Here is a 12,443-nt window from a genome sequence, read left to right on the forward strand (position 1 = left end):
GAAATAGACCATCATAGTTTTAAGTATTCTGTTTTCGTCTTTCACAGGAAATCGAAAAGGCAGCGTGAGCGCTTGTGCCGATATGTTTACAACCAGATACTGACTGCAAAGTGTACGCAGTTCAATGGCTCCTGGCCCGAACCCGATGACCCGCGGTGGAACAGCGGCGAATACGTGGACCTTCTGCCAGATTGGTTCCCGACGAACGCTAGTAATGCGACGAACGGTTCGTTTCCGGAAAACGCAACCGTCGCCACAATACAGGGTAAGCATGAACTCACAAGTATTTTTATTTAAAACGAGCATGGTTTACGCATTTTTCCATCCGTGTTTTCCGTACACAAAATACCCGTTTCTATGACGGCGGAGTGAGTCTGCGTATGTACATTTGGGGACAATGAATCTGAGACGGCTAATTCTTTACACTAGACAGTTATATTGACAACACAGAGAAACCTACAGCGCCATAGTCGACTGAACGCGAAACAAACTCAATCTCAATAAACTTAACCTAACCCATGAGCGTCGAATCTAACCTTCTAATTGGATTGACACGTCAACAAGTCATTATCCCCGCGGTATTGTAACGGCTATGGGTTATAGTATGTTTATTGAGATTGACTTTGTTTCGCGCTCGGCCTACTATGGCACTGTGTATTTCTCTCGAGGGGCTTACCACTCTCATAATGACTGTCCCAAGTATGACACCATTGCATATGTATTTCACATATTACATAGTTATTACACTGGTATTACATGTATGGCATAGGGATTACAATAGTATTGCATGTATTGCATAAGTATCCCATAAGTATTGCACGTATTCCACAGATAGTGCACAAGTATTACATACGTATTGCATATGTATTACACATAGTATTACATGAATTACATGACCATTGCATGACTATTGCATACTAATTATACAACTATTACAAGACTATTACATGACTATTATATATTTATATAGATACACATTATATTACTGTAAGATGAGTATTTCTCAGTATACCTATTAACAATGGTTTTTGTCTCACTGTCATTAATTGCATCCCTGAAGTCTTGCTTGAATTACATTAAATAGTTTATTGCAACTATTTTTTTATAACCTCTTTTACCCTCTAAATTTCATAATAAAATTTGCAAATCAACCTTTAAATATAGTAAAGAATAATTCAACGCAACCATAATTTATATATTATAATAATATTCTCTGTATATTTATGCTAATAGTACTCTGGAGAGGTTAACGATACATAATTATATATATTTTTTAGCAATTGAGACGATCTTCAATTAACTTTTAAATCACAGCGTACTCTAACAAATCAGAATCACTGAATACATGATGACGTCTTCGGTCAATTTTCGGGTTGCTCAGAATTAGCTTTATTTGATCTCCTGTTACATAACTTGTATCGTCCACATCTGGAAAAACGAATATGGAGCTCGACGAATTCGTCACTTTTCGCATGAATTTGACTTCATAATCTTCCTCGCAATCTCTGTCTCTTGATTGGATACTTTTAACAACGCCGATGTAGTATTTTTTGGTTTTTTTGGTGAGAAATTCGATCAGCACAAAATTTCCGATATTTGCATCTTTACCTGAAAATTCAAAACGTTGTAACCAGACGTGCAATGATTTCAAATGAAATTTTTTCACAGCAGTATTACCTTGGAGTGAAGTTGTAGGAATAATCTCGAGGATTAGTTTCAAAACTAAATCCGAATAAAAAATATGCCCATCAACTATCTGTGGTGTTGGTAAAGTTCGCATATATCCAGAAATGCATTTGTAATCATGTGACCCCACTGGTGCCGGACGGAGACTAGAACTTATTAATCTATACCAGGTACATAGTACGCCAATACTTTCATTATTGACGTCAGCGCTTAATCTGGAGTATTCTCTTTGTGGGTCTGTTTTTCCAGTTAGATAGACGAATCCAAGAACAAGGCCTACTCTGTATTTCGTTTCTGCCTCAGTGTCTTCTCTAAAAAGCATCCATGTCCCTATACTTATTTCCGGATTCTCTTCGACAGTATTTGATCTAGTAGCTGATTCCTAGAAAAACAATAACATTATACGGAGAACCAAGAAGTTGAAAATTAACACTTTTTGTAGTCATCACAACGACAGGATGTGCCAATGATGGAATCTAAAAAATTTATGAGGTTGAAGTTCGTAACGTTAACGTAACGACACATTATTTGAAAAAAAACTATGTTTTTCAACTTCGTAATTGCTTTACAGAGGCTGTAGTTCTGATGTGGGTTGACTTTGCTTGATTCAAGCCACTATTTATTGATTACTGCATTTCTAAAAAATTCTAAAGTTGCAAAATGGCGATTTTCTTCAAATTGTATCGTCTCGTTAACGTTACGAACTTCAACCTCCTAAAAATTTAGAATCTCAACCAATTGCCGCATAAATTATACAACTCTATTCGTTGGGGTTATACATTTACCATAGAATAATGCTGCATTATATTTTTTTTCTAGGTGTAGGTAGGACATTTTCCGCAGTATTTTAATGAGTCTGGGTCATAAGGAAAGATATTCATTACTTATTTAGGAAGAGTTAATATCAAGCTAATAAGTACCTTCTTGGACAAATGCGGCAGTTCGATTTCTCGTACTCTCTGAAGTCTGTCGCTACTTAAACGGTGCTTGGTTTTATTAAGCAGCCAACAAATGGACGATTTTCTAACGACGTATTCGGCTTGCGACGAATCACGCACGACTGCAAATGGACTCGTTTCATTTAGTTGAACTGTTTGGGTGGAGTAATTTTTGAGTTCCAAAGTTCCTGTTACAGACTGCAACGTAATCATATCATGTTCAAGTTCTGCAGATATAGTGTCTTCATTTGCGCTCTCCGTTTCCTCGCTGATTTCTTCGCTGTCAGATTCGTCGTCTGAGTCTAGTTGAATAGACTTTGCAGAAAAAGGCAGTGTACATAAGATATTGTTGAAAAATATACCAAGGTTCCCGAGATCTTCAATAGCTCGACATTTCGCGTCTTCAACGGTTTTCTGTATTTCTTGATTAGAAGGTAGTGGATATGTGTTGACATTGATTACACTTTTTCTCTCCCTAAATCTTGGAAATATAATATTTTCTGACTCTTCGATGATGATTTCATTTTGTACTTGAATTCTATTGAGACGATGAATGATGTCCATCATGCTGCAGTTGACAATAGTCGAGTACGTGGATGACATTGAACGGACTTGTCGGAAAAAGCTTTCACATGGTTGACTACTATATAAAGATGGCAGGAAGAGTTCTGGTTGGTCCGAATCTCTCAGGCGTATGATGACGTCAATAAGCGTATGAGCATTTATTTCAATGCATGTGTAACAGTTGGAAGTTATAAAATTTTTGCCCAAAGTGTAACTGTCATTTGCCGAAATCCATGCACGCCACATCCTTAAACAAAACACAGAATACCAGATGCTAAATATTCTTTCCAACGGCGTTAATTCAGAATCGATGTATGAAACTACGGTGTTATGTAGTATTTTCAAATACTGACATGTTCCTTCGCTGCCAGGTACTGTATCATTGAGTAATTTTCTGACATTTTCTTGACATATTTTTTGAACAGAAGGGAAATTCATTTTATCCTTTGGGTCCAAGTCAGAATAAGTTATCTGGTGTTTGTCTTTAGATTGTGACTGTATCAATAGTTTCAGGTGACTAACAGTCGCTATATTGTTTCCCATCGGCAGAACAATTGAGTTTTTGATGAAGCGATTTCTTAGCTTTGTACCAATGTGTACAGTATCCTGGCAAACAAAGTACTCACTGCAAAATTCACTGTTGAACCATGTCCAATTTTCTTTACCAAAGAGTAAATCAAGATTCGAAATACCTATTTGGCTTTCAATCCTCATCGCTTTTAACAATCTTGGATCACCATCCGAAGAAAATCCTAATACTCTTATTCCGAATTGCTGACATTGTTCGTAAATAAATTGGAATCTGTTAAGCACGTGTTCGGCTGTGAATTTATTGTCGGTTCCAAATATGCACAGACAAAATGACGCCGCATTTTTTTGTAAAGGCTGTGCCATAATTGTGTACGCCAAAGAAGCAATTGGAATATTTTGCATCGTTTCTTCCATTACTTTTGGTGACGTTGCCATGAAAGATTTGCACTTAGGCATTCCATTTTTATCTGTTGGTAATACCAACCCAATTAATTGGTTAGTTTTTGGGTCATATTGCACGGTGCCAGTAATACGCGTCGCATCTTCGCTTACCCATATGACTAGAGGCAGGTCGGCCTTGATTAAGTAATTTTTCAATTCCTGCAATCGAAGCTGCCCTTCAATGATGTCTGGTCCGTTTTCTAACAAATACCGACTGACAGATGAGGGGGATGGTAGAGGCAAGTTCGCGCATAACGTTTCGTACGACAATCTTCCACCAATCATGAAAATATACGATGCAAACTTTTTCACTGTGCAATCGTATCTGTTCCCGCAAGATTCGGCCTGACTTTGTTTGTCAGAAATTCTCATCAATTTTCGTACTAACAAGTTACTTTTACTGTTTTCATTGACTGTTGGACAAGACTTCGTTAATTTTTTCGATGCCGATTGTGCTAATAAATTTTTCACGCAATCCTTTAATTCTGCATTATATTTCAACAGCAATTCCATTTCGTTCAATGTTGGAAAATAATATGGAATCGTTCTCTCTGTAGTAATACTCTTCACTCTTTGTCGGTAGGATTTGTCACTTCTAGTTCTTAGATCTTTTTTAATTTTTTTTTCACAGTCGGAACTTTTTGTATCTATAGTCTTAGTATTTTTGGTATTACTAGTCAATGGGGTTGATAGAATTTTCTCGGAACAAAGAACCCCTTTTACATTATTCCGAGGTTGAATTCCCCCTGTAACTCATCATTTGTACTTTCAACTATCACAGCTTGTGATCTAACATCCGATTCATCATTTGGCTTGTCACGTGCAGATACTTCGAGTTCTTCATCGCTTTCAATTCGATTTTTCGACCGTTTAGTAGGTTTCGCTTCCGTTTCGTCATCACTCTCAATTTCTCTAGTAATATGCCTTTTTCCCCTGCTTTTTTCAATTTTAATAATATCCCTTCTTATTTCAACGGGTGTGACTAATTTCACGTCTTCGATAATTCTTGGTAAATTTTGGCCGAGCTTCTGGTTCTTGTTTGCGATACTGTCGCTCAAACTAGCATTTGTATTCCAGTTATCATTGTCATTGGTGCCTTTATCGAATACATCCGTAATAAGTGGTTGAACCTCGGGTTGAACCTTTTTACAACTAGAAGTAAAAGCTGTAGTGTTAGCGACGACGTTTTTGAGAACATTTGCTGTATTTTTTTCCGCCTGACCCGATTTTGTATCAATTTTATTGCTATTGTTATGCTTGCGAGGAAATAAATTTTCCTTCGAATTTTCCACAGGGTTCAAAGTCAAATGTTTTTCCTTTACGTGCTTCATAAAATTTTGACATACCCAACGAGTTTTCCTCGGTACTGATTTCCCGTATTCGGCTTTATGCGCGGTAATTTTAGTTTTACACAGGCAACACGATATTTTCCCCGAATAGGTAATTTCTTCGTCAACGTCTTCTTTGACAGATACCTCTATATACCGATTTTTAGGGCTTTCTAAATAATCTTTGAAGGTTTCTTCACCATCTGGTTGCTTAGAAAACCAATTTTTAATGAGCATGTATAATTGATCTTCTTCACTCAATAAGTCCTGTGATTTTCGTGACTGTGGATCTGATTTTTTTCCCGATACAGCTTTTAGCGTTTCCTTGGTTTCTTTTTTTGCTTTGATGTTAGTTAATTTTTCATTAATATCCTGTTCGGCCGTAGCAAAATGGTTCAACCCCTTTTCTATAATATACTTCTGAATTTCGAAGAGGCAAAACCTATGTCCTCGTAGTATGCGGAATTGTTCAGGTGTATTACTGTAGATACCGAAGAAGTCTGATTTTGTGTAACCATCTTCGCCTAACAATCCCAGCATGTCAGTTTGGGCAAATTTCTCCATTTCTAGAAAGGCTTCGCTTGAAAGGTTTTTCAGAGCGGCCGCTGAATCGAAACCCAGACAGGTGAGGAGATGCTTCAGGTACAACGGTGGATCAACTCCAAGTTCCTTCCTAATTACGACCCAAAACTTTTGTTCTTTAACATTTCCAGCGATGGTCTTCGCCATACTCTCCTTTTCTGCCTTGCTCGCTGATTCCTCCATGCCTAACTCCAAGCTAGTTTTAGATCAAACATCACAGTTACCTGCTGACATTGTGAATGTCAACTAGAGTGATTGATTCCAAAATATAGTACAATTTGTGACACTTCTGGAATGAACAATGAGTAAGGAACCAGGACAAACTGATAGAGATCTGATTTCTTAGAACTTTCAACGAAATCGTATGTTTTCATGAAGTCAATTGAAAAACGCATAATTATTGAATCTATTTGGAATTTAATTGAAATAATTGATAGTGTGTCACAATTTTTGAGCACTTGTAGATGATTCTGTCCTGCACTATGCGACAGTTAGGATTTTTCTTTTATTTTTCATTTCATAAATTGGTAGGTGGTAAAAAAATTAGGTCATATTCTTTCTTTTCTCTTGGATTGACGCAAACTTAGAAGCAATACAACGGATCGGAAATTACAACAATATCACGTCACCCATGCTAAGGTATATTTACTTATATTTATATAACAAAAACCGCTGAAATTCAATTGCCTGTAACTTTTGTACAGGTCAGCAAGAAATAATTGAATATTTGCCAGATCTAAGCGACAGATTAAATTAAGTACGTACCTTTCCGTCATTCACGTGTTGTAGCCGGCAGACTCACACAATCAAGTCGAGAAATAACGGTCCATAGGTTATACAAACAGTTGCCAATACGAATTTCAAGGTTATGTCACGAATCCGGTAAACACTGTAAAGCGCATGCGCTTGGTACTGCGCGCGCAGGTATTACATGACTATTACATGCTGTATTACACAGGTATTTCATGGTATTTCATGACTATTGCAACCACCATTACATAATATTACACGACTATTACATGGTATTTGCATGATATTGCATGACTATTACAGGGTATTACATAACTATCGCACAGTATTACACGGCGTTACACTACTATTGCATGATATTACACGAATATTTCATGGTATTGTACTGAGATTACATACCATTGCATGGACATTACATTTGCAGCTGTCCCAACTATTACATGAGTGATAAACCCCTCGATTTCTCTGTGTTGCCAACATAATTGTCTAGTGTAAAAAATTGGCCGTCTTAGATTCATTGGCCCCAAGTGTACATACGGGGAGTAGACCACTTTTATTTCCTAGGACTGAAACGTGGTCTCTCTGTACTGCGCGCATGCGCTGTCGCGAACAAATCTGACATTACGCAACTCTAACCTCAATTTCGTACTTTGTGAAAAAACGCGTAATATACTCTTGTAATAAAGAAATAATCATGTGCAACAAGGAGGCAATGGACTTTTCGCCTCGCGTATTTGCAATATTCGTCTTCGGCTCACCTACGACTCACATTACAAACTTACGCTCGACCCTAAAAGACCGAGCTTGCCTCCTTGTTAGACAATATACTTGTTAATTCAGCGTAGGGAAGATGGTACCCTCAACTGCAAGACAATTCAGAAAATAATATTACACCGTCTTGTAAACTCCTAAAGCGTTTTATAAACCGTTATACATTTTCGTTATCAGCCGAATTGTAGTCATTAGAAAAGTAAGTAAAATCAAATGGCACTTCGGCGTGATTGGTTTTTCAAACGTATCATAATTAATACTAGTGTTAAATTCTAAACTAACCGGACAATTGAACATTGGCCAGTACATACTCAATCAAGATGATGTAAAATATTAGATTACAAGATATATTTTTCAAATTTAGAAGAGCAACGGAATCACTGTAAACCCATTCTAACAATTTACTAGTATTTAACGAAAAATGGAAAACATAATATATAATACCGTTGTCACTACTAATTGTAAGAGCAGATGATTATATGAAACTCACCCAGTCAAGAAATTACAACGATGATTATTTCATTCTTCTTTGGTATAAATTTTTTTTCAATACAATAAATATTCATTCTCACATGGACCATTTATTTTCCCATGCAATCAGTCACCTACAATTTCTTTTCGAAGATTTGAGTGACTTACAGATCATTTCGAAACTTACCATTACGTAATATGCTGAATCCATCTCAAATGATGCAAGTCAGCGGAGGTCATATTCCAGAATTGCTCGTAACTGAAGTATGTTACTTCTTGCGCAAAATAAACGGAAACGTATATTTTATTATAGGCCAAATCGATTTGTCACGCCCGATAACGATTTGTCAAGATTATAAGGCAAATATGGTTTTTCCCTGATATTTAACATGTAATTTCCGAAAAACGACCGCCAATTTCACAATTAACGAGCTTTTCTAAGAATTCTTGTTTTGGAATACGTAGAATCTCACACTCTGTCAAGTGCACGTTAGACTAATAAAACGAAAAAAAGGTCCCGAAAATTATTCTACAAGCTTAATCTTTATGATTTTTTTTTTTTGCTTTAATTCACGCTGAGATGCTCAGGGTCTCACCTTCTTTTGCAACTTTTATTTATTTAACTGCTTTTTTGGTAACAACTGTTGAGTTTTTTAGTTCCATATGGTCCTGAAATATTTCTAAGTCGAAAAAAATATAAAATTTATTTATTTATTTATTGCAATAATATCACGTGTAAACAAACGGTCGAAATTCGTACTTTTCCACGAGAAAAAGCATTTTTGCTAATCTATGATTAAACTCCAGATATCAATTTTTACACACTTCATACACACCTAAAAATTTTACAGAATTTTTTCAAAATTTATCTACTTGTTATTTTGTTTGACCGCCATATTAGATCCGCCATATTGAATTTCGTGATCAGATTCGTGATCAGCGACCCCTAAAGACTATGTATGCAAAATTTCAAATGAATCGCATTTCGGGAAAAATATATGAATGAAAGTCGAGATGAATGGTTTAATGTACAATTTGCAACAGTTTTCAACACCATCAAATCCTCGCTTTTCCACACTTACCTAAAATATAAAAAATTCTTGTTTTGCATTCACCATCCAAATATCTAGCCTTCTGTTTAAAATGATTCAGATGAGATGCTGAGTCCCGTACTTCCGCCGTTCGAGTTGTGGCAGACAATTTTAATTGCTCTCTCGTTGGCAATCTGCATTGTTCTGACTGTTGGGGGGAACATCTTGGTTCTTCTAGCGTTCATCGTCGATCGTACAATCCGCCAGCCTAGCAATTATTTCATCGCTTCCTTAGCTGCTACCGACATGCTTATTGGTGAGTATAAAAAGAAATTAATCTTAACTTTACAGGCAGAGTTAACAGCTGAACATGCTGACGTTTTTCGAAATAAGGCAACGAAGCTCAGCACTCGAAATTTCATCAAATTTGGTTAGAAGCTAATATTGTTCTAGTATTGCAGTTGTAAACCTGTACTACATTAGTAAGTTCCAAAGGAGTTCAGCGCATTTGGCTCTTAACTTTGGCTGCTAGATTCAAATTCATTAAAATGCACATTAACATGTTCAGAATAAATTTATTGCATTCCAAATCAACAACTTTACTTCAAACAATTTTCCACTGCATACCTAAATAATACTTCACGATGTATATGTGGAACAGTACAATAGTAAAAACATTTGCGACGTCACAAAAGTATTTTGTACGAATTATTATTACTATTAGAAATACTAATAAAACGATAAAGACACTTAGAACAGACTCCAGGTTAGCCATTTTTTTTTTTTTTTTTTTACAGTTTTTTTGTCGAATTGACGCTGAAACCCTTTCCCAACAAACCTAGTCCAGAAGTAGCTGCTTTTGCAGCGTTTGCTCACGGATTGTGATTGATTCAGAATAAAATACCACAGACCAAATCATGATCAAGCCTAATCGCTAAGTCTCGAGATTGTTACGTGGGGGTGAGACGTGTCTGAGTGGTGGTAGTATAATTATAAATAATCAAAGATGCTCCCACCCAATGACAATGAACAAAAATTAAACCTAACAAAGACCTACCTTTCAATAATCTGGTAATGTGGGTACGTTGCTGCCTAGTCCTATACAGGGCCGTGAGAGTTGCTTAAATGGTTGAGGCTAATTTAAAATAATTCAATGGGATAGGTGATCGTTCAAAATAAATGTTTAAATATGATTTAAACTGGTAAAGGATAGCGCATATTCATGAAACAATTGATGATGAAAAATTAACGATAACAAATAAATGATATAAAAATCAAATGCAAGAAAACATAATTATTAAAGTGTGTGAATTTAAACACAGATAACGTCAAAGGAGGAATTTATATTCAAACACGGAGAACCTGTAGAACTAGTATAATTCGATCGTTTACGCTCTTTAGCAAGTGTTGTATTATCTTAATGATAGTTAGGTACACATATAATTGATACCAAGAACATCTATGCTAAACGATTATTAATTCTACTTTTGCTCCGACGGGCTAAGTCTGAGGCTTACGTCTAAGCACTTCGCGACTTAACAGGCGAAAAACATGACATCTTGGGCCTAAGGGTCCAAAAGCCTGCAGCTATAACTAAGTTATCCAATAATTAGCCAATGAGGTGTGAGGGCGACCCCCTGGTGCCGCTCCACATGGTCAGCATTACTTTGGAATGCGACTCGAGTGCTCCGAAGGTAGTCAATCTCGTCAATCATACAATTAAAATACTAACTAAATATATTTTTATTTAGTTCTCACACATTTATACATACTGCTTTCTAAATAACCTATTTTATTTTGATGTAAATTGTATAAGTGGTTTGTCCAAATCATTGATGATAATTTTAACTTGAAAAGTGAGATATTTCCAGGCTGGGCATCATTGGTACTTGCTCAGCAATCTCTTACCTCAGTTCTTGGTACTAACTAATCTGATACAATGATAAACCTAATACTGTGGACCACACGTTACTTTTTCTAGGAAGTGTGGAAATGATTGTTATGTGAATATGAGAATAAAATAATATATGGTGTGATATCCTTGTTCGATTTTTTGCTGAAACTGTTGATGACATACATGCAGCAACGTTGTTGAGTCGAGCATTAGGTTTATTGAAGTTTGAAAAATTTCTGAAATCTAAAGTAAATTTGATATTATTCTGCGCATGCCAAATTACTAAAATTCCAGTGATTTTCTATCCTCCCGGGAGACAAACAACTTACAAGAAACGCATCAATATATTGTGCTACAAGTGCGGAAAATAGGTGATGTCCGATAAGTGTGAGTACTAGTGTGAAAGCAGCATAAGTCAGGGCGAGCACTGTAATCACCCGAGTCAGATATCGCCAATTTTCACGTGTGACAGACGCTACTTTCTCTAATACCTGTGAAAGAAAGTTTGATTTGACAAGCACCAAAGGTGCCACTAACAGCGCGTAAAATATGGGTTAGGTAACTTAGGCCCAATGCCCTACGCGTGAAAATAAGTTATTCGAGAGTGTGCATGCACCAATTAAAGTCCTAGTACATAAATTACAGCATTTCAATTTTGCGCATGTGCCAAAGTCGCTTTACCGCATTGTTCGGAAATGTGGCATCGTACGCACGCTTCACAGGCTTCAGAAATATACCTTTCTAAGAAGCTGTTAGGAAAAAAATATCTTGAGCTCAAATATGATTCGAAGGTCTGATACTTTCGATGTGTAGTTCAAGCAATTGGACTTTCATTCTCTCAATTCACGATGTATCAGGTTGACGGCAATTTACAATTTATATTTCACTATAACTCCAAAATGATGATATTTCCTTTTATACTTGAACCCATGCGAGTCCGTCATCGAAACTTAAACAGAGGTCGATGAAAATTAATATTCGATGCAAAAATACAAAACAGGTTTCTTTTATTTAATATAACCAATTTCAACCGAAGTGAAAAAAAGGTTCAATTATTGGAACTCCGCATCAGAAGCACTACATTTTAGGTGAAAAAGCTCCTAAAAGTTTCAACACCCCCGATTCGAACTAGCTATGCCGCTCTAGACTGATTATTCAATTCCACATTGATGAAATTTCCAATGACCTGTAAAACTATCTTTCTAAATCATCTTGGGTTATGATCAATGATAATTTACTTACTTGTGCCGAAGTTTCGATCAAGCCCAGGCCGTCGTCGTCGGACTATACAACGTAATAGTGAACATAAATGCTTATTCACTAGACCAACACTACAAATTGTACAAGTGCAAGATTAAATCTTCACCCTTGAATTTCCGGCCATGTTACCAAATATTAAGGAACTTTATCATCACAATATTACATGTTAAAAGTTACATAAGTTATAACGGTTACA

General features: G+C 36.3%; 2 protein-coding genes across 2 annotated transcripts in view; one reads left to right on the forward strand and one right to left on the reverse strand.

Moving 5' to 3' along the window:
* Positions 1-12,443, forward strand: part of LOC124175504 (5-hydroxytryptamine receptor 2A) — a 162,878-nt gene that overhangs the window by 146,682 nt on the left and 3,753 nt on the right. The window contains exons 3-4 of the mRNA XM_046555841.1: positions 48-265; positions 9,215-9,409. Coding sequence (XP_046411797.1) covers positions 48-265; positions 9,215-9,409 — 413 coding nt within the window. The remainder of the gene's footprint in view (positions 1-47; positions 266-9,214; positions 9,410-12,443) is intronic.
* Positions 688-8,179, reverse strand: LOC124175484. Its single transcript, XM_046555802.1, has 5 exons — positions 8,170-8,179; positions 6,836-7,283; positions 2,607-6,266; positions 1,678-2,068; positions 688-1,608 (listed from the first exon to the last, which is right to left on the reverse strand). The coding sequence occupies exons 3-5, from the start codon at positions 4,671-4,673 to the stop codon at positions 1,304-1,306; spliced, it is 2,763 nt and encodes a 920-aa protein (XP_046411758.1). The 5' UTR covers positions 4,674-6,266; positions 6,836-7,283; positions 8,170-8,179; the 3' UTR covers positions 688-1,303.

Source organism: Neodiprion fabricii, chromosome 2, assembly GCF_021155785.1.
Source record: "Neodiprion fabricii isolate iyNeoFabr1 chromosome 2, iyNeoFabr1.1, whole genome shotgun sequence".
In the NCBI taxonomy this organism is placed as follows: Eukaryota; Metazoa; Arthropoda; class Insecta; order Hymenoptera; family Diprionidae; genus Neodiprion; species Neodiprion fabricii.

What these genes read in the sequence shown, in the direction of transcription:
- LOC124175484 (XM_046555802.1), bottom strand. Translation starts at nt 4,673, where the DNA reads ATGGAATTGCTGTTGAAATATAATGCAGAATTAAAGGATTGCGTGAAA. An exon ending in TGCCGCATTTGTCCAAGAAG is followed by an intron (nt 2,069 to 2,606) that starts GTACTTATTAGC and finishes TTGTTTTTCTAG; the next exon opens with GAATCAGCTACTAGATCAAA. An exon ending in TCCTACAACTTCACTCCAAG is followed by an intron (nt 1,609 to 1,677) that starts GTAATACTGCTG and finishes TTGAATTTTCAG; the next exon opens with GTAAAGATGCAAATATCGGA.